Below are 22,244 nucleotides of genomic sequence, written 5' to 3'. Positions count from 1 at the left end.
ATGGGGAGGAGAATGGAAAAACAACAACGGCAAAGCCCCGAGGGTTGGGATAAGGGCAGTTTACTGGGACAGCAAGGGAGAGGGAAACAATCAACAACAGTGCTGATAACAGATATTCACAATGGGTGATAACAGAGAACGATTTACCGAACCAACACCGACCAAGCACACACTCAGCCCGCCTGGAACCTCGCGAAACTGCGCCGCCCCTCCCCTACCTGCCTAGCCCCCTTTTATGGTGAGCATGACGTCACATGGTATGGAATAGCCCCCGGCCAGCTTGGGTCACCTGTCCTGGCTCCTTCAGAAATTAACTCTATCCTTGCCAGAACCAGGACATACGGTTACCTATTACTACAGCCATCATTTGGCTTACAGAATTTTCATTGTGTATAGCTAAAATTTAGAAGTGTCTTTGACTTTCACATATTAATTTTACATTGCTGTATTGGCAGTTATAAAAAAAACCTAAAAACTGAAAAGAAATAGTAAGTTACACAGATACTGGAAAAATTTCATGGAAATAAACCAGAAATAACTGAACTAAAACAGGTTACAACACTTAACAATAATGGATGTAAAGAATGATCTACTTTGCAAAAGCACTTATAGTACTTATTTTAAGCATCTGACTTAGGTGAACCTGTATGATTCAGACTATGACAACAACAGAATTAAATAATTAAATTCCAACAGTGATCTCCCAAAGTATCTGGTAGTGATACTTTGGGAGGTGATCATTACAATCATAGAATGGTTTGGGTTGGAAGGTACCTTAAAGATCATCTAGTTCCACCCCCCTGCCATGGGCAGGGACACCCTCTACTAGACCAGGTTGCCCAAAGCCCCACTTAAGTCAGACCTAGGTAAACTGAGGGAATACCTAATCAATCAACGGAAAGTGAAGAGTACCATTTGCAGAGAGCAACTCTACAGTAGTTGAAACAATAGTCAAAGATGATTAAAATCTGAGATATTCAACTAACCAAGCCTACTTTATTGAATATCTGGGATAACAATAAAGCGCATTAATAAAGCAAAAGTACACTAAGTTTTTTGAACAAGATTTTGAGTATTTCTTTCTTTAGCCAAGTATATTTCTCCCTTTTTCCATACCATTTTATTAATAGCATATCCTGAGCAAAAATATCAGTTAATCTAGAATCTGTTGACCTAATCACATAAGTAGCAGTAACAAAGGAGTTTCCTCATTGAGGAACCATTAACTCTTCTTTTAGAGGAATAGGAAAATAAATTTGTAAGTGGAACCAAATTATGAGTGTAGGGAATATCAACATTAATTTATTTGCAATGTAATGGGAAATCATTTAATGCCACATTGAACTCAATAAAATGTCTTGCGTTTGAATGGTGTTTGGTAATACTTCACCTCTACGTAGGCATCCTTGCCCTCACCACTAGTTGTTGTGCCTTTAGTGTGAGGCAGATGGGCTAAATAGTCTTGCTCGCTTCTCCACATGAAGAGAAGAAATTGCTATGCAACCTCCCCCCCCATATAAGCACAATTCCTAAAGAGGAAATAAAAACAATCCATGTACAAAGACAGCTTTATGAAATACTTCAGCAGTTCCACAGCTGCTTTAGGACAATGTAAGCATAGGCTGCTGCTGAAAAGGTAGTTTCACACAGCTCACCACCTTGCACATACTTAACGCAATTTCGTTTATGCCAACGTAAAGGGTAGCCATGTAGGGAGCCAGATCATTACACTGATCTAGGTGAAAACTTATTCAATAGAGAAAAGTCGTATCAGCGTAAAGCAACAGTGAAACCACAGCAAGGATGGACAGTTCAGCACACCAGGAAACCTCTAACAGCTCACTTACAAGAAAGACATTCAGCTGTGCCATTCTACATGATTTAGCTCATTGTGGGACAGGAAAGCATGAGAACAGCGTATGGAAAGTTGTAATAATGGACAACAGCATATGTGGAAGCAAAGTCAGAAATATCTGTTAGTGGCTGCTTCATTCAGATGTCTCAAGTAGCAAATGTGGACACATATCTTCCAATCACTTGCAAGGAAACTCCCTTTTGAAAACCATGTGTTAAATTCTCAGTTCCTGACTTCCCAATCTGCACAGGCATAACAGATATGAAGCAGCTACTCTTAATACATACTCATTTAAATTATGTCAAATATGAATCACAGAATCATGTAAGTTGGAAAGGACCTCCTGAGATCATCCAAGATCATCCAAGTCTAACCATCCTGCTAAAGCAAGGTCACCTGAACTGGGTTGTCTAGGACCATGTCCAGAAGGCTTCTGAATATCTCCAAGGATGGAGACCTCATAAATCTCTCTAGGCACCCTGTGCCACTGTTTGATGATGCTCACAGGACAAAAGTGTTTCCTTGTGTCCCGATAGAATTCCATGTGTTTCAATGTGTGCCCATTATCTGTTGTTCTGTCACTGGGCATTGCTGAGAAAAGTCTGGCTCTCTTATCTTCATTTCACGCTATTCCTCTCCAGATGCAGCACTCTGAATTTCCCCTTGTTGAACCTCAGGAGATTTCTCTCTGCCCAGTTCTCCAGCCTGCTGAAAGATGTGCTACCACCCCTCTGAACACCCATCTGGTCTGTCAGCCACTCCTCCAAGTTCTGTATCATCTGCAAACTTTCTTGTCGCTCTTCACATTCCTTGCAAGATTAAACTCCAGGTTGGCCTTGGCTTTCCTAATTCTATCCCTACATGACACTCATACTGATAAAAAATTTCAAAAGGAGGTTTTTAAAGAGCTGTAAATCCTATGGAACTAGGTGAGTCAGCAGCTTGTATTTTCCAAAATGCTTCATGTTCTGAAATTCTGATTTTTCATATGTATACAAGAAGAAATCTTTCAGCCTTAGCTGTTACTTTGTTCACAAAAGACATTTTAAGCTCTCTCCCAAATAAACCTTAATTTTGCACACTTGGGAAAAGGAACAGAACAGAAGTAGATGACTAGAGTTCTGTGCTCCTATATAGAAATCAATGAATTTAAAATAAAATTGGCTATACAAACACTAGATACAAATTAGAGGAAACACTCTAATACAGGAATGCACAGTATGCTAGACCAAGCCATATAATACTATGTAATTTGTATTTCTATACAGTTATTTTTGGAATATGAGTCTTATAAATTTTTTTACATAAACATAATTCAGAGACTAAGGGAATATATGGGGACTAGAGATACTAATTTTAAAACTACCTTTGAAATTGCAGAAAAGAATCATGAAAGTTTGATGTGTACAGGATCTAAAAGATGCACAAAATTAAAAAGCATATGCATGTGAGAAAGGTAATTTTCCTTTCTCTTCTTGTATAGCAACATGATTCACTTTCAGACTTTGGTCTTTAAGAACAATATTAATTTTAATAAAACCTTCCTCTGGAAACAGAGTAACTACTTCAAAGTAGCAAAGAAGCAAAACAAACTATTTTCTAGACTGTGTCTAACATTCGATTATCATCCTATAGAGTCATGCATCAAGATCCTGATCAATAAACCACTTTAGAGTACATGCTTAATTAACTAAATTCTTAAGTTGTTCTATTGAAGTCAATGAGATTACTCACATTCTTTAAGTTAACCATAAGAGAAAGTACTTTACCTCATCCCCTCTGCATTCACAATCAACTCCATTTAGCCACAGAAAAATCATCACCTATTTCAATAGCACTGGAAGCTGCCTTAAGAACTTGAACCTAGAAAAACCTACAGGCTTCCCTACACATATCACTGAGATTTCATTTTGTATGTTTTTTGTATGTCTAAATACATTCCTCATAAAATAGCATGGCTACACATCTTTTTCCTTCTTTTATTTTCCACATTTAATTCTCACTGATGTCAATGAAAGCTACCAAAGAAAAATGGACAAAAATTGGCAATAGGCAAACATATTTGCAATCCACACTTAAATAAAAAACAGTTGATCTAGTGGACCAGAATCTCACATGATAAAAAAGTCCTTTTAAATATTACAAAAGGAATTTTAACTCACTTTTTGCAGAAACTCAGAGCTTCAGTTTTGAGAGTAAGATTTCCAAATTTAAGTGTCTACAAGCATGCTGTTTATTTTACACAGATAATGAAGATCTAGTCAATACGCTCAATGGAGTCTAAAAAGAGATTCAGCTGACCAGCTACTCTAAGCCCTAACAAATCTCTCTCTAAGCTCCCTTGACTTTATTCACTAAGTCTCCATCAACCAGCGTGGAAGCTTAGATCCCTACACAGCAATACACAAACTTACAGAGAGACACCTATATTTTTGCATTTATATCTCAAACTGAAGTTGTGAGTAATATGCAAACCCAAAGGCATGCATTTGTGCTAGATAACAACTTCAATTTTTATAGGGAGTCATATGTAAGCATCTCATACAAGCAGCTACTGTCAGTTTTATAATCTCTAGTGTAAGTGCATATAAACACCACTAGAGAGACATTTACTCCGAAGAAGTAACCCAATACTCATCTCTCATGGTCCCCAACCTGTTCTGCTGTACCACAGAATTCAAGCAGAGATAGAGTTAAGTGCCAAGATTGATTCTTCCTGCAAGGCCAAGAGATAACATGAAAATAAATAAATAAAGATGAGATGTATTAAATGATATGGCGAAGATCCCAATTAGGAGAGGTAAAGGACTGGCACGGGTATAAAGAGGGAAGAAGTTAACTTTTTCCTAAATCCTTGTTGAGGCAAAACATACAAGACAAGATGGAGGAAGGTGAGGATATATAACTGCAGATCACAGTTTGGGATCTGAATGTGTGTACTGTTCTGCTTTCACTGGGATCTGGGAACTCTACCTCTCAAAAAGAAACTGCAAAATAAATATGAACAGCTAACAAACTAGACCTGGATGATCAACATAAGAGTACCAATCATATATACACATCATTATAATTCTAGAATCAGCATTTGGCTTTCTTCTTTTCTAGGAAAAAACCTGAGAACTTATATAAATGTGATTGAGTGTATTTTAAGGTTGCATTGAAAAGCTGAATTATTAAGAAACTTGTTTTTTCTCCATTGTGCACATAATCCTCACACACACTAGTGACTGTACATAAAGTTATATATACAGTTCAAGATAAAGCAGTCCAGTTCTTTTTTTGACTAACATTTTTGCCTTCTTTGAGTTTTATCTTGTTTCAGATTGCGGTTCGCACAAGATAAACAATAAGAGGTCACTGACTTCAGTGCTATACCACTGAAATATAATTGCCTGCCACAATAAACTCCTAATGAGCACAACTCTTGTCAATGGGAGGTTGCCTTGGCAACAAAGTTATCCTGGAAGATAACTATCCATGTGGTAGAAGGTGATGACAGTCAGTTGCCTGACAAAGATTCAAAAAGTGTAAAAACTTTTCTTTTGCTCAAGTTGAAGGGAAGCTTTATTTATCAGGAGTCTACTGACATAAGGGAAAATACTGACTTGCTGAACACAAAAGGATCTAGAAACTTCCAAAAAAAAATGCAGAGTTAGAATAAGGACATTTTGTTTAAGCATGAACATGTTTAGATTGCCAGTTCTGTAAGTGAAAGTCCTTCTGTCATGTCTTCACATCTTCCTATGGTGTCCAAGATCTAAATTTGATTTAAATCATACTTCTAGATTTACTTTTAGAGAAAACAATGAGAAAAGGTGTTCTTGAATTATAGAGAAAGTGGGTGAGATCAAGGCTAGGTTCAGTAGACAGCAGGATGGTGAATTCCAGCTCTCACATAGGAAGCTAAAAAAAAAAAAAAATTCACCAAGAGAAAACAAGAGGTGGCAGAATCAAAGGGAGAGGCATGACCTGAGTACAGGCTCCAGAGGCCGCTGATGCTTTTTCATCCAGGAGCTGGTTTCTCTGATGGTATATGGCAGGTGGACAGAAGATTAAGAAGAAACCTTAAAAGACACGATCCTACCATTGTGTCAGTAATTGGATATTAAATATTCAGACGTCCAGATACTTTTAACAAGGTCACTAAGCAAGACTCTAAAATTAAGTTGTTGTTGAACAAGAGATAAAGTGTTCATGAATTAAAAGCATAAAAAAAACAGAATAGGATCTGTGTTGCTCACTAAATTACTAAGTGGTCTTGAAAAAAGTTTCGTAGAGATGGAAAATTATTCAGGATAGTTCTTACTGGTAAAAAGTAAAGCTGGCTGCAAAAAGCTGCAGAAAGCTGTCATGTCACTGAATAATAAAATGGCAAATGAAATCCAGTCTGGATATACTCACAAAAACAGTGCAAAGCATACATACCTGATGTTGTCCTTGACATTAACCACTAAGACATACAAGCTGGATTAACTACAAACAGTTACCTAACAGCACTCATATTCAACAGGAGAAAAGGTATGAGAAATTATAAATACAGAAAGAAAGAAATAGAAAGCAACTGAATCTCACACTAAGGATCTATGGTGTGCTCATCTCTTGAAGATGTTTCCATTTAGTATTTGAGAGAAATAAAATTTATAGTAGAACTAAAAAGACGATGGAGAAGAAAGATAAGTATAAAAAGTGCATGAAATGGCTTCTATAAGTACAGATATTTTCAGCTTAGAAAATGAGTGATTGCATACAGAAAACCATTTTGAAACAGGTGATGGGGAAAAAGTGAATAAAGAATGATTTGACACAATTTCTCATAATCAAAGAAATAAGTGGAAGTGAATTCAAAAGAATCTTTTGTTAAATCAAAGGAGGAGAATTTCTTTTCACACTACATAAAGAAATTGCAAAAAATCACTGCCACAGGATGTTTTAAACAGTATATTTTAAAACAATTAGATAAATATTTAATAATACTCAATGGGCATTTTTTAAAAATGTATAACAGAGAGATATATAATAAAGTTTCTGAATAGTACAAGATGGGGCAGTATATGCATTCCCCACTCTTTTGCTCTCACTCTAAATGTTTGTTGTTGTCCACTTAACCTAATGTGGTTTAATGACCTTTATGGTCCAAACCATGCTTTGTATAAAAAAAGAAAAAAAAACAGACCACTGGTTCAGTGAGAGGTCTTATGCTCCTGCTGAAGAAAAGGATAACAATTGTCTACTTAATATCATGGACTCTATAAGGAAAAGAGATGTTAGAACTGTCATAAAAAGAAAAATATTCCTGGCCATGAAAAATTAAATCTGCTTTTAGTCTATATATTTTGAGTCTCTGTCTCAGGTGGCTTAAAGCTTTGATTGAGACCAGAGTAGTAATGATATCTTTCTTGTATAGATTCTCCAGTGTCTGCTGAGAAATGCACTCCTTTTTCAACTTTAATTAATTTTTTTTTTAAAATAAATACTAATCACAAGACAGCTATACAGAAAATCAGACAAATCATTCTCATGTTCAGGGAATCAAAATCTCTGATTCAGTCTATGTAAAAAATGGAAACAGAGGAAAAAAACTATAAGTGCATTTTGAACATTTTCTCTCTTTTTTTTTGGGGGGTGGGGGGGGGAGGTGGTGGTGTTACAATTTCTGTAACCCAACTTACATTAATATGTCCCTAGAGTTAGACCTCTACTTTTCCATTTGGATAAAGAGAAAACCTGTGCATCTGTAGTTTTTCATGAGCTTCAGTAAGATTTTTGGCTCCTCAGCACTTTTGGAAAATCATACCAATGTTGTTTATTAAAATATAACATTAGATGACTACCTTTAAACAAATCCCCTTGATCAAAAGCTAGTAATGAGCTACATAAATGATACCAACAAATAAATCGGAAACAAAGATGTCTGTTACCATATTGGTCAATAGAGTATATGAGGTCCAACATGAGATAATGGCAATAAAAATGAACACTAAGTCAAAGAGAGGGAAAACAAATTTCATCCCTCCTTGAAGAAGGAAAGGATATAAATGGCTGGTCAGGTACATGTGATAATACTTGGTCTAATGAAGACACACATTTTCCAGAAAAATGAAATAAAATTTATTTTGAGCAAAGAAAGCATCAGTCTTCTCCTGGATGAAGAAGAAAGATGAAATTTCAAAGAGGAAAAAATACATTTTTCTGGACCCACCTGCAGGACTTCAGGAAGAGAGGCGTAAGCCAGTAGGTTCCACCAGCAATGGGTGCTCTCTGTTGAAGTTTGTCTAACAGGTGCAACCTGAGAAATGTACTATCCACCAAGAAAGAAAATCTTCTCAGGAAAAGACAGCATATAAGCTGGAAAAGGACAAGCAATCATTCGGATTTAATGCTGGGGTTCAAATCACAGCTCTGTTCTCTCATCCTGTCACCCTTGTGCTGGCTGTGCTGGTACTCATCAGCTCCCTCACTGGACTAACCCGAACACAAGTATCAGATACTGTCAAGGAGCAGGAGGTAACAGGAATTAGAGGAAAAAACTATTTCAGCAGTAAGACAGTATATCAACTCACTACTAGTGTCAAATTCTATCAGTGTTATTATTTGCTTTTTCCTATACCTTTTGTAAATCTTTGCAACTGCATTTTACATGGTAGGATTATATGCTTTAATTTACATTTATTTTCCATAGTAAACTTTAAGATATCTTGATAGCACCAAAGTTCCTCACACAAGAGCAGAGTAAAGCTGTGAAGCAGGACACCAGGGCACTGTAAACAGTACCTATCTCACCTCTTGTTTTGCGGTGTATCCAGTAAGCCTGAGTGTCTGACTCATTTCAGCTCCATGAGCCTACTGGTGAGCTGGCAATACAGCAGTCAGCTAAGTGGTACCAAACAAAAAGGCTTCCTGGCAGGAGAAAATATTAGGCTGTACACCTGAACTCTAAACATTCACATGGCACTTGCCACCATGTATTTAAATTTTAAAAACTAATATACATAGTTGCTACAATTTTTTTTTCATTTCTCTCTCTCTTTTTTTTTCTTCCCCGCCCCCAAGTTTTTAGCTATGGAATTTGTGTCAGTCTCTCTTCTGCGAAGTATGGACGACTAGAGTTACTTACACAGAGAAATCACTGCACAAAGACAAATCAAAAAGGCAATTTACATAACATCAGATCAAAAGGAAAGCACTGTAATGAAAAATACATGCACTCCATTCTACATGAAAAGTAAATAAAATGAAGTACTTATATGCCAATGAAAATTCTTATCCTATTTAAAACAGCAGTCCTATCAGGATGATTTGATAGCATTGTTAAAGACTTCCTTCCAGCTCCAAACTACCCAGAAATCAAATGTAGTTTTGAACTCAATATTTGAGCAGTTTAAAAATACCAATAATTAAAACTAAACACTGTTCTGCTCTAAATATTGTTATTCAAGCACTGACATTCAAGACCTGTATTGCCATTTCTAGTCGAGGATGAAGAGCTTATAATGGATGCCATCACTGTAATGACATTGCTTCCTGACCCCCAACAGAGAAATACGCAGCTACATAAACACAGTGGATCTTAAAAGTGCCTTGAAGACAACACACATTTTAAGAAATAAAATAAACCAAAAGAAAAACTTGATGCAAACTTCAATAAAATGGAACTGAAGCAAGGATTGTGAGGTTTTGATGGTAAACATTTAAAATATTTATCTAGAGTAGAACAGCACAGACACTAAGCATGGAGATATCCCCACCATTTCTAATGCAATATGTTGAATCTTTTAAGTCAGAGTTTAATCTTTTTAAGTTAGAAGCAAACAAAAGTCAGTTTCAAATACACAAAGCCATCTTTAAATTAAGTCAAAACTCCCCTCTGGCAAGGAACATATTTAAAACTAACTTGTATTTCATCAATCCACAAAAATACGTTAAACACTTTTATATCCTGAATAATTCAGCCATCATGCTATCTCATTTTATGAATCCTTTATGACAAAAAAGATGACAAGATGTAAGATAAAAAGGCAAGAGATAATAAAAAGATAAAACCAAGGTCTTATGTTACAGTGTTTTGGTTTGTGGAATATTTCACACTTGACAAAGTCTATGAACATTCATATTAATCAGTTCTACAGATTTAAAATGTGATTGTCTTGGGCGTAACTTAACAAGCAATTTCTATTTTGAAATTATTTACAAGGTATTTACAGCATTTATCGTTAAAAAAAAAAAAGAACAAAAAACCCAACAATAGCAAAGTCCAAATAGAGTAAAAAAGTGGGATAATTCACTCTCATTAAAATGCAATTCCGGTTAAAGAACAGACCAAACTAAATATTTATGCCTAAGAAGCTCTCACAACACATCCTTTGTAAGCAAGATGCATAATGTCTTTAATTTTTCTACTTTACAAAGTTCCGCTACAGAAGACAGTGATGTATTTTAGTGGATTTCATAGATACAGTTACAGAATACCAGAGTATTACTTAAGTGAGGATTTAGGAACCTTTCCAAATTTCTCTCCCTCTCAACTTTAACTAGCTCAAGTCCAGGTATTTTGGATTATAAATTCAATGATTTACTTCACAAAGCCTAACAAATTACTGGTTAATCCTAAATTAATCTTTGCTATCATCCAGACCGAGGCACCAGTGGACATCATTTCAGTGTCAAATCCTATTCTCACTGAAGTCAACAGAAGAAATGCAACAGATTTTGAGCGACAGAATGCAGTTCTAACAATTCCAGACAACAACAGTTATCTATCGCACTAGGAAATATATAACAGCAGACTATTTAAGTGTACTGTCATTCCCTGAAAACACCCTGTTGCACTTCATGAGAAAATGGAGCCTGCTCTGAGAATAACCAATCTGGAATTTAAGCTGGTGACAGAACAATATTTATCTTTCCTCTGCAAACGGAGGAAAACGTGAAGCTCAGTCAGACGAGGCATTATTTCAGCTTTGATAGGGAGAGGGGAAGAGAAAGGAGACAAAACACTTTTTTCAGTGAAGACATCATTAGCAGTATCCTCTGTTTCAAGAGGCCACTGTTATCTAACCTTGGGAAGGGAGGGAGGCCATCCACCATCACTCTGGATTTCTGCAGGAAACAGGCGAGCCAGAACACACCCCTGGCACAGACATGAAGGAATCAAAGAGTCCCGCCTGTCTTCCCTTCCTTCCACATGAAGGAATCTGTCTGTCCCACCTGTCATGACCCTCCTCAGGCACCGCTCCTCAATCAGTCCACACACGGGGGCTAGAGCCGCCTGTAAACAGTGCCTTGCAAAATGCCCCATCCCTTCCCAAGAGCCGTAAGGTAGGTGGAGTCTGAGGAAAAGCCCTCACATCAGCAGTGTGGGGATGCCCGTAGTCCACGCTGTGGCTAATATTACATTGCAACATGATTAGTCCACCGTCCCTCTGAACTTATACTGCAGCTAAAGGCATTTATCTTTACAGTAGCTCAAGAATATTGGGGGGGGGGGAAGTCAGTGCATGCACATCCTGAGTAAAATAGTAGAAGACGTAGGTATGGAAATCAAAGGAGAATCCCCATGTTTTCTTACATTCCTTTTTTAGGAGACATGAGATAGCAAAAGCAAGCCTGATAACAGCATCATCAGCCTTTCAGTACTGTGATAACTTCCTTCTTCAAGAAACAGAGGAGCCAACGAGAAGAGGTGCCATGTGGGACCTTGTTCTCACCAACAAGGAGGGGACACAGCAAGTTCACTGCCCTGGACTTCAGGAGAGCAGACTTTGGCTTCTTCAGGGACCTACTTGGTAGACTACCATGGGATAAAGCCCTGGAAGGAAGAGGGGCCCAAGACAGCTGGTTAGTATTCAAGGATCCAAGCTCAGGAGTGATGCATCCCAACGAAGAGGAAGTCAGGTAAAAACACCTGGAGGCCTGCATGGATGAACAGGGAGCTCCTGGACAAACTCAAACACAAAAAGGAAGCCAAGGCAGGTACCTTGGGAAGAATACAGAAAAATTGTCCAAGCAGCCAGGGATCAGGTTAGGAAAGCTAAAGCCCTGAGAGAATTAAATCTAGCCAGGAGTGTTAAAGACAACAAGAAAAGCTTCTATAAGTATGTCAGTGATAAAAGGAAGACCAGTGAAAATGTGGGCCCTCTCCAGAAGGAAATGGGGGACCTGCTTATCTGGGATATAGAGAAGGCGGAGGTACTCAATGATCTTTTTGCCTCAGTCTTCACCGGCAAGTGCTCTAGCCACATCGCCCAAGTCACAGAAGGCAAAGGCAGCGACTGGGAGAATGAAGAACCGCCCACTGTAGGAGAAGATCAGGTTTGAGACCATCTAAGGAACCTGAAGGTGCACAAGGCCATGGGACCTGATGAGATGCATCCGTGGATCCTGAGGGAACTGACGGATGAAGTTGCTAAGCCACTATCCATCATATTTGAGAAATTGTGGCAGTCTGGTGAAGTTCCCGATGACTGGAAAAAGGGAAACATAACCTCCATTTTTTCAAAAGGGAAAAAAAGAAAGACCCGGGGAACTACAGGCCGGTCAGTCTCACCTCTGTGCCCGGCAAGATCATGGAGCAGATCCTTCTACAAACTATGCTCAGGCACATGGAAAAAAAGGTGGTGACTGGTGACAGCCAACATGGCTTTACTAAGGGCAAACTGTGCCTGACAAATTTGGTGACCTTCTACAACGGCTCGATGTCCAAGTGGAGACTAGAGATGAGTGGCATTCTTCAGGGGTGGTATTGGAACCACTGCTATTTGACATCTTTGTAGGTGACATGGACAGTGGGACTGAGTGCACCCTCAGCAAGTTTGCCAACTTTGTGCGGTGCAGTCGACACGCTGGAGGGGAGGGATGCCATCCAGAGGGACCTTGACAGGCTTGAGAGGTGGGCCTGTGCGAACTGTATGAAGTTCAACAAGGCCAAGTAAAGGTCCTGCACATGGGTTGGGACAATCCAAAGCACAGCTACAGGTTGGGTGGAGAATGGGTTGAGAGCAGCCCCGAGGAGAAGGACTTAGGTGGACAAGAAGCTGAACATGAGCCGGCAATGTACGCTTGCAGCCCAGAAAGCCAACTGTACCCTGGGCTGCATCAAAAGAAGCATGACCAGCAGGTTGAGGCAGGGGATTCTCACCTTCTACTCCACTCATGAGACCCCACCTGGAGTACTGCGTCCAGCTCTGGCGGCCCCAGTACAAGAAGGACATGATGCTGTTGGAGCGAGTACAGAGGAGGGCCATAAGGTGCTCAGAGGGCTGGAGCACCTCTCCTATGAAGACAGACTGAGACAGTGGGGGTTGCTCAGCCTGGAGAAGAGCAGGCTCCGGTGAGACCTTAAAACAGCCTTCCAGTGCCTAAAGGGGCCTACAGGAAATCTGGAGAGGGACTGTTTGTAAGGGCATGTAGTAACAGAACAAGGGGTAATGGTTTTAAGCTGAAAGAGAGTTGATTTAGATTAGGTATTAGGAAGAAATTCTTCCCTGTGAGGGTGGTGAGGCACTGGAACAGGTTGTCCAGAGAAGCTGTGGATGCCCCCTCCCTGGAAGTGTTCAAGGCCAGGTTGGATGGGGCTTTGGTCAACCTGGTGTAGTGGAGGGTGTCCCTGCTCATGGCAGGGGGGTTGGAACTAGATGATCTTTGAGGTCCCTTCCAGCCCAAACCATTCTATGATTCTATGAATTCTTATCAGGTTATTAAGATCCATATTATTGGTTGATAATACATTTGGTATAAGCACAACTGAAAGCTGATAAGCAACTTGTGGAATTGCTTGAGGCTGTTTCAATAAAGGGTTAGCAATATAGGTGACTGTCTGCATTAAGATATCCTTACTTGTTTTAAATACATTATTCACCAAGAAGTGCACATGGAACTGTCTGCTAAATAACAAAACCTAGAAAACAGTACAGATCTGCTGCACCTGCTGATTCAAAACATAGAATTACTCTTTCAGCATATTTAATATACAAAAATAATCCCACTTAAGTAAAAGAATGTAATTTAGTTATTTAGGTATAGGAAACTTTCACTTAAAAGATACACTTGGAAATCCCATGTAAATACGTAAGTATTAAGCTTTTAAATACCACAGAGATCTACTGTAATACAGCAGAATTTGCTCGAATTTTGAATTAAATAATCAGAACCACTTATTATGGATAAAGATCCCATTGAAGTGTAAGCTGACATGGACTAGCAATGACAAATGCTGTCCTTTCAACATGGCAACAGTTAGTTTGAGAAATAACCACACGCTTGGTCTTCTAAAAGAAATTTCTCAACATTATCATAGCATCATAGGTCACAGATGAGCTCAAAGTGAAGCTTTGACAAAAACAGCTATTCCTTGAACATATATGGGGGGTTAGCTGGATTAAGAGCGAGCTTTATATCATTTTAGCACATTGATGAGACTTATCATCAAATACCAAATGCGGTGCTAGTGTTAGTATGGTAAAAAAAAACTTCAGGGGTTAGAAATGTTGCAGCAATAGCAACAAAAATTATTCAAAATGAGAAAAATTAGCTACAGTGAAACATTTAAATAGTTCAATCTTTCAGTTTCTCAGAAAGATCTCATAAAGAATACATATTTTTACTGGAAGAAAATGCCAGGTAATAACAGACATTAAAATGAGTAACAGATGTTATAATGAGACAAAGGAGGTAAAAGGATCACAGATGGAAGCAATAGCCAAATTCAATTCAGAAATTTGTTGAAGATGAACAACCAAACAAAACCTGCAAGGGTACCACCTCTTAGGACAAACAAACAGTAGAAGTGATAAATCCTTCATTTCTTAACATATTCTTATCAGATTTGGATACCATTCTACAAAACACACTTCACTGAAACAACTTTGGACTCATTAAATGAATAGCAAGCAACTCTTAGACCTCTGATAAAGGTCTGGATAGATGGTCTAAGTGGACATTCTGGCATTAAAGTTTGTGAAACTAACTGAACTTTGCTACACAATGAGCAGATGTAGAGACATTGATATTAAAAGATGTTATGTCCCTTTAAAAGACATAAATTATGAGTTATTCCCATATTTACTAAACTAATTCATTTGAAAATTCTTAAAGAATTTTTTTTTTTGTTAGCTTTAACAACAAAGATAGTAGAAAAGAGTATATTGTTTAAATACATAGTTAAAAAATGTAACCAGAAGCTACTGGAACATCAAGTAACACAACTAAGAATGGGTAAACAGTTTTTCTCTGATATCAATTCCTTCACTTGACAGTCAGGCACGATATTATTGAGGAACAATAATTACCTCAACTAGAGGTCAGTAACATAAGGAGTTTTGTCTGGACAAACAATAAGAAAGAAGACATAACAGAAGGATGAATGCTGAGAAGCTAGTATTGGATTGAGTAGTTAAGCAGACAGGCAGTAAGAAGCCTGGAACTCAGAATCGAAGGAGGGCATTGATTAAGCACAATTCAATGTTTTGCTTCTCTGAAGAGACAGAAGGGAGTATTGACATTAACCCATGCTTTAAGTGAGTGTTCATTTTAGTACTATAACTTATCATGACATCAAGGGCTTGGTTTTGAATGGCAAGAAGACTGAAGACATTAAATGTTTCTAAGCAGTAACGATCACTGAAGGCTTCTTCTCTTATTACGATGATTCTTAGATGGCAATAAAATGAAAGGCTCAAGAACAGACACAAACATACTGGTAAGTCTAAAACATACTACCAGAGTTACGGAGGTTTAAAAAAGTACTTACTTGGTACGTGTCCCATAACCTGATGGTACACCGTAAAGGGACTTCTCTCATCAGCAAGTTATTCATCCAACGGAAAGCAAATTGCAAGTATTTCACTTCATGCTGATCCAAGTGCCTATGAACTTGTTCTAAAGACAGAATAAAAAAAACCACATTTTACTGCAACTTTTCTGAAGTCCTTAGGTATCAAATGCACTGTTTGAAAAGATAAAATATTCCTCCAATCCCAAGCAATTAAAATGTGGTGGTGCATGCAAACTCTTACAACTGAATGAAAATCCCCAAAATAGAAATGGCTGGTTAAACATTACATTGGATTTATTTTTCTGCCTTTGGATGGCTTAAACAACTGCTCCTAGTTGTGCTATCTTAAGAAAAGATAAAGGTCAGAGCTTTACAATATACCACAAAAAAAATATACAAAGTTACAAAGTGAAGTGATTAGATACATATATCCTCACAAATTTCTCACGTTACAAATTATTTGGGGCAAGAACACAAGAAACAAGGTTTGCAAATAACATAATGGCTTCCAAAAATAAAGTGTTGGTAATAAAAAGGCAACAACATTAAATTAACAAGGCAAAGAAATATAAGGAAAGTACATGTAAAGGTTGCATTCACTTGAGACAAAAAAAGTACAAGATTAATGTGTAGGAAATACAGTGAGCAAATGTAAATAATTTGCAGCTTAAATAATTTCTTGGTATAACAAATAAAGACAAATAAAACCCAGTACAAATCAATGGTTTCTAAAGCAGTACTTGCACACACGGAAGTTGTAGCATATTTACTGTTGAAAGCTGTGACAATCACTCGCACGGGTTATTGCTAGAGCTAATAAAACTAATCTACAACACGGCTTTTATATATTTAGCAGAATTTCCTCCAAAAAAGGATCACAGACATTCTGTTAACAGGTTTTAGCTAACAGGCTCAAATATGACATTGGCATGGTGTAAATGACAACTACTGCAGAAATGCTAATGTCTTATTTTGGATAAATGTATGACAAGAATTCTTTGTTCAAGCCTAAACAAGACATTCCTACTGTCTGTCTTTATACAAATATATTCTTGGGAGATTCTGCTACCCAGATCATCCTTCATCTGCTTTCACAGAGGTGTATTATCAGGTAAGACAATGAGTACATGCTGATCTTCCAAATTTCACATTTCTCAGAAAGACCACAGAATCACAGAATGGTATGGGTTGGAAAGGACCTCTGGAGATCACCTAGTCCAAACCCGCCTGCTAAAGCAGGATCACCTAGAACAGGTTTCACAGGATCGCGTTGAGGTGGGTTCTGAGTATCTCCAGAGAAGGAGACTCCACAGCCTCTCTGGGCAGCCTGTCCCAGTACTCTGTCACCCTCAGAGTAAAGAAGTTTTTCCTCATTTTCAGGTGGAACATCCTGTGTTCCAGTTTGTGCCCATTGCCCCCTGTCCTGTCACTGGGCACCACTGAAAAGAGTCTGGCCCCATCCTCTTGACACTCACCCTTTAGATATTTATAAGCATTGATGAGATCCCCTCTCAGTCTTCTCTTCTCCAGGCTAAACAGACCCAGCTCTCTCAGCCTTTCCTCATCAGAGAGAAGCTCCAGTCCCCTCATCATCCTCTTGGCCCTCCGCTGGACTCTGTCCAGTAGTTGCCTGTCTGTCTTGAACTGAAGAGCCCAGAAGTGGACACAGAACTCCAGATGTGGCCTCACCAGGGCAGAGTAGAAGGGGAAGGATAACCTCCCTTGACCAAAATCTAAAGATCTGAAGAGGCACTAAAATACTAAATGAACAACAACAACAAAAAATAGTCTCAAGAGTATGGTAGCACTGTTGCAGGAAACATTACCTAAAGATTAAGGTAGCGGAAGTTAAATTATACTAAATTATAATATAGAGTGAAGTTATTAAAATAATTTTTTTTCTCAAGATCTATTTCGTGACTATATGAAAGTGTCAGTGAATACGATACACTTGTTTCAATATGGAAGCAAGAAGTAGCATTTTTTTCGATTTTAAAAACAACCAACAGTGAGCTTTTAAGAATAAGACCAGTCACAACACATTACACCAAAGGTCAACCTATTACAACAGCCCATCTCCAATAGTGTCTAAAAACAAATACCCGTGGAAATGTATAAAGCACTGGTATTCTCCATGGCACTTCTCAGCCTCTATCTATCTGTGGCTAAAGCACTCTTCAGCAGACCTGGTGTCTATGTTCCTAAAGTCACATCCTTCTGTTATATAAATATAGAAACTGTTTATGCACAACTTAAAACTGTTACTTCTCCTAGGAGCTTTTTAAGTCATAGCCATATATAAAGATGTGTGAGTCTTTAAATGATTGATTTCATTTCTATGTCTAACTAGGTAAGTGGATACTTCTGCTGTACAATAAACTGAACTGCTACTATGAGATGTGAAAAGGTAGAGAATGAGGGTGGGGAGATAATGATCTTGTGCTCTTGTAAGTGATTTCATAAAGTGCTGGAAAATCCCTCCTCTTCTCAGTCATTATGTGTACAGGAGAAGTACTACAGCATTACCACTGTATACTGTGCCTACATATTGTCAATATTTCTAAAATTACATGAGAACTTTGTGATAATAGCCTCGGCTGTCCTGTCTCAAGACCCCATGACTAATCTTCCTTCCTATACAAACCAAATATCCTCCCATCACCTTCGCACTCTTCTTTCCCAGGCTTTCTGCAAAACTCATCAGCTGTCCCAGCTGGGAGAGAGAAAACACTCAATATCAAAGCTAGTTCTGAGTTCTGCATAAAGTGAGCAACCTGTCCAAGTGCAACAAATATCTAGTCAGCACTCCAAACACAACAGCTGGCTGTTGGGCCTAGTCTGCAGCCCTTCCTGAGCAGCATTGCTAATCTGGGTCACTCTCTTTAATTCTTTTTTTAAATAATCAACAAATGAGCTTTATAAAAGTTGAGGAATTCTTTTCTCCCTCTGTAAAATGCTGATGAAGCCAGTCCTCAGCTTGAAAAGTTATTGGAAGAAGAGAGATGCAGTAACCACGTATGTTCTGCAACCTTAGAGAAACAGGTTTAAAAATGAAACTAGGCAGTTTATATGTAGAAGTCCACATTTTGAAGACAGTATAAGCTTCAGAAGCCTCTGCATTTTCATTTTCCACACAGAGACCTTGCATGCTTCTAACTTCTAAAAAGATGGCATGGCATGGCATGGCATGGCATGGCATAGTTCAGTTGGAAGGGACCTACAACAATCATCTAGTCCAACTGCCTGACCAACTCAGGGCTGACAAAAGTTAAAGCCTGTTATTAAGGGCATTGTCCAAACATGTCTTAAACGCTGACAGGCTTGGAGCATTGATCACCTCTCTAGGAAGCCTGTTCCAGTGTTTGACCACCCTCTCGGTAAAGAAATGCTTCCTAACGTCCAGTCTAAACCTCCCCTAGTGCAGCTTTGAATCATTCCCATAGGTCTTATCAATGGATACCATTGAGAAGAGATCAGCACCTCCCTCCCCACATCCCCTCCTCCAGAAATTGTAGAGAGCAATGAGGTCTCTCCTAATCCTCCTTTTGTCCAAACTAGACAAGCCCAGAGTCCTGAGCTGCTCCTCATAGGATGTTCCTTCCAGCCCTTTCACCAGCTTTGTTGCCATCCTCTGGACACATTCAAGGACCTTCACAACCTCTTTAAACTGTGAGGCGCAGAATTCCACACAGCACACAAGGTGAGGCCACGCCAATGTTAAATATACCATGATAATCACCTCTTTTGACCTGCTGGTTATGCTGTGTTTGATGCACCCCAGGATGCTGTTTGTCCTCTTGGCTGCCAGGGCACACTGCAGACTCCTGTTGATCTTGCTGCCAACCAGCACCCCCAGATCCCTTTCTGCAGGGCTGCTCTCCAGCCACTCCTCTTCCAATCTATACTTCTGCCTGGCATTACTCCATCCCAGGTACAGAATCCAGCATTTCAACTTGTTAAATTTTCAAATGTTAAATAAATCATTGATGATTGCCCAATGCTCCAATCTATCCAGATCCCTCTGCAAGGCTTCTCGTCCCTCAAGAGAGTGAACAGCACCTCACAGTTTGGTATCATCAGTAAACTTGCTAATGGTGCGTTCAACTCCTGTGTTCAGATCATTGATAAATATATTGAATAGAACTGGCCCTAAATTGAGCCCTGAGGAACACCACTGGCAACTGGTCACCAGCCAGACATAGCCCCATTCACCACAACCCTTTGAGTCCTGCCCTTAAGCCAATTCTTCATCCAGCACACCGTTATTCAGTTAGTTATTCAAGGACAAGTACAGAATTACTACCATGTGTCTGCCTTTGCTCTAGGCAAATTTAGCTGCAAGTTAAATATATTGAAGTGAGGTGCTATGTTAAATTTATTTTTTAAATATCACATTTAGATACCTATATTGCAGACTATTATAATTAGATAATCCACTACATCAAGCAGGATGCAAAAAAAGTCAGTTTTCTTTCTAACTGAAGCTACTAACTCACAAACACTTTTGTTCTTCACACAGCAGAAACAAATTTAATTTGGTTGCTTGCAGCCATTGAAAGTAAGTAATGAAGAACAATAAATTGTGCCAGTTGTGATATTTCAACTACAGTTGTTAAGAGGCATAATGAATTTCTTGAAAGTTCCTTTCCAGTCTAAACAAGTTGAAAAATAGAGTACCACTGTGCATTATATACAACTGATGCAAGACTGGAATAGAAGATGCATTGACTAAAAAAAGCTGATTCTTCCTACTTTGTAAGTAATCATGAGTAGAGGCTATTTTGCTGATAAAGGTAATTTGGACAGTTATAATCTAAATTTAAATTTTCCATTTCAATGAAAATAAGTACGTGTGTGCAATGAACAAGCAAGATATATAATTACTGTCAGCTTTCAGACTTCAAGTATTTTATAAAAAATACTTCTACTGCAGTTTCTGATAGTAAAATTATTTTAGTTTTTTAAAAAGATAGTCCTTTTATCAAAATTCAGAAGAAAAAAGAATTACATTTAATAAGTTTCCCAATACTTTCAATAAATCTATGTATAAAGTTTTGGTGAAGCAAGCCTTCTGATTAAAGAATAAAGTACATTATACAGATGCATTCCAAAGTAGCATTCCACCAGAAATATGTATTTTGTATATAAAAAGCATTTACAACTGTTTGTAATTTCATAAACACACTTATTAGATATATTAGTTTGAATAATCACATTTAGCCACTTTAAACAGATGCTTCTTACAGTAGAAAGACCTACATATATAAAATATTTATTGTTAATGTTTATGTGAGCTTGACATGCTGTTTTACTGATTTCCGAATTCAAGTTGTGTGTGACTACCAAATCACAAACTAAAGCCACAGGTAAGGACAGAAATAAGCTATACTAAAGCATGACTCAACTGCTGTCCTGACTGGGGGATACTGTCAGAATGAGTGTCTCGGAAAATTTAGATACAAGCAAAGAGGAACCACAAAATAATAGTAAAGTTATGCATGAATTGCTAAATTACAGTGGCACAGTATGGTGTCACCATATCCACCTGTGTAATTTATTTCTCCAGAATATTAGCCTTTTGGTGTTGACCTTTATTTAAAGATTCCTATCAACCCTATCAATCTTTTCTGACATTTGACATTAGACCTAATTTTGGCACATTTGGGAAGTATTTAAAGGTCTTTTTTTTTTTTACTCATATTTTATACCCTGGGCACTTCATTTTTAACTCCATTTTATCAATACTTTATACATATTTCATGTAAATATAAAAAGCACTAATTGTTTAAAAACTATCTGAAATGCAGTTAAGGTAAGAATCTCTGATAAATAGGCCTTTTAGTTCAACAAAACGAAGGAAAGTGTGTATTTCTCATGAGGGGCCACACAATTCTACTTGAAGAGCATTCACTAGCTACAACAGTAACTCCTCTGGTACCAATCCAAAATGAACAGTAAAATAATGAGCCAACCTTTGCCACAGAGACTTTTTGGCACTGCCATTTACATGTAGGGTGATGTTTCTGCATTGCTCCTTGATGTATGAAAACACGCTATAGAAATATGCTAGCGCTCCTGTTTTCCAACAGCACTCTAGCAGGATTATCTTCTTTCTGGACCATGCCAATAAAGACAAGCATTATAGACTAATCACTCAGAGACTAATATAAAGGAGACAAGCCGAAGAAAGTAAACAGCATAAAGCACTGACTCGTTTCAGAAAACAATTTCCATGGCTACTACAGATGAGAACCTTCACCGTCTAATTCTCTTGATTTTTTAATTAGTCACCTTGTTACTTTTAAAAGCAACTGACATTGCAAAAAAATAAACATCATAACCTATAAACTTAGAGATAACACCACAGGTACCTAATAAGAAAGCATGACAACCAGAAGAACCATTGTTTCAAAACTTAAAACCCTTTCATTCTGAGATACATAGTTTCTTGCAGAATTAACATAGGAGTTTGTCTTTCTTTTAATTCTTTAATTACTCTTTTGGAAGGTTCCCTGTATGAAAATATGAATCTAACAACGACATGAAGTTTTTTAAAACAAGAAAAATATTTCTTTAGCAGGTAATAAACTCATGGAGGAACCCAGCAGAGACAGAACTACT

At 38.1% G+C, this 22,244-nt stretch overlaps 1 protein-coding gene across 1 annotated transcript in view; it reads right to left on the bottom strand.

Moving 5' to 3' along the window:
* TBC1D22A (TBC1 domain family member 22A) overlaps positions 1 to 22,244 on the bottom strand; it is a 180,386-nt gene that overhangs the window by 65,702 nt on the left and 92,440 nt on the right. The window contains exon 11 of the mRNA XM_075742366.1: positions 15,600 to 15,727. Coding sequence (XP_075598481.1) covers positions 15,600 to 15,727 — 128 coding nt within the window. The remainder of the gene's footprint in view (positions 1 to 15,599; positions 15,728 to 22,244) is intronic.

The sequence above is a fragment of the Balearica regulorum genome, chromosome 1 (genome assembly GCF_011004875.1).
Source record: "Balearica regulorum gibbericeps isolate bBalReg1 chromosome 1, bBalReg1.pri, whole genome shotgun sequence".
NCBI classification, from domain to species: domain Eukaryota; kingdom Metazoa; phylum Chordata; class Aves; order Gruiformes; family Gruidae; genus Balearica; species Balearica regulorum.
This window is presented reverse-complemented; position numbering and strand designations above follow the sequence as displayed.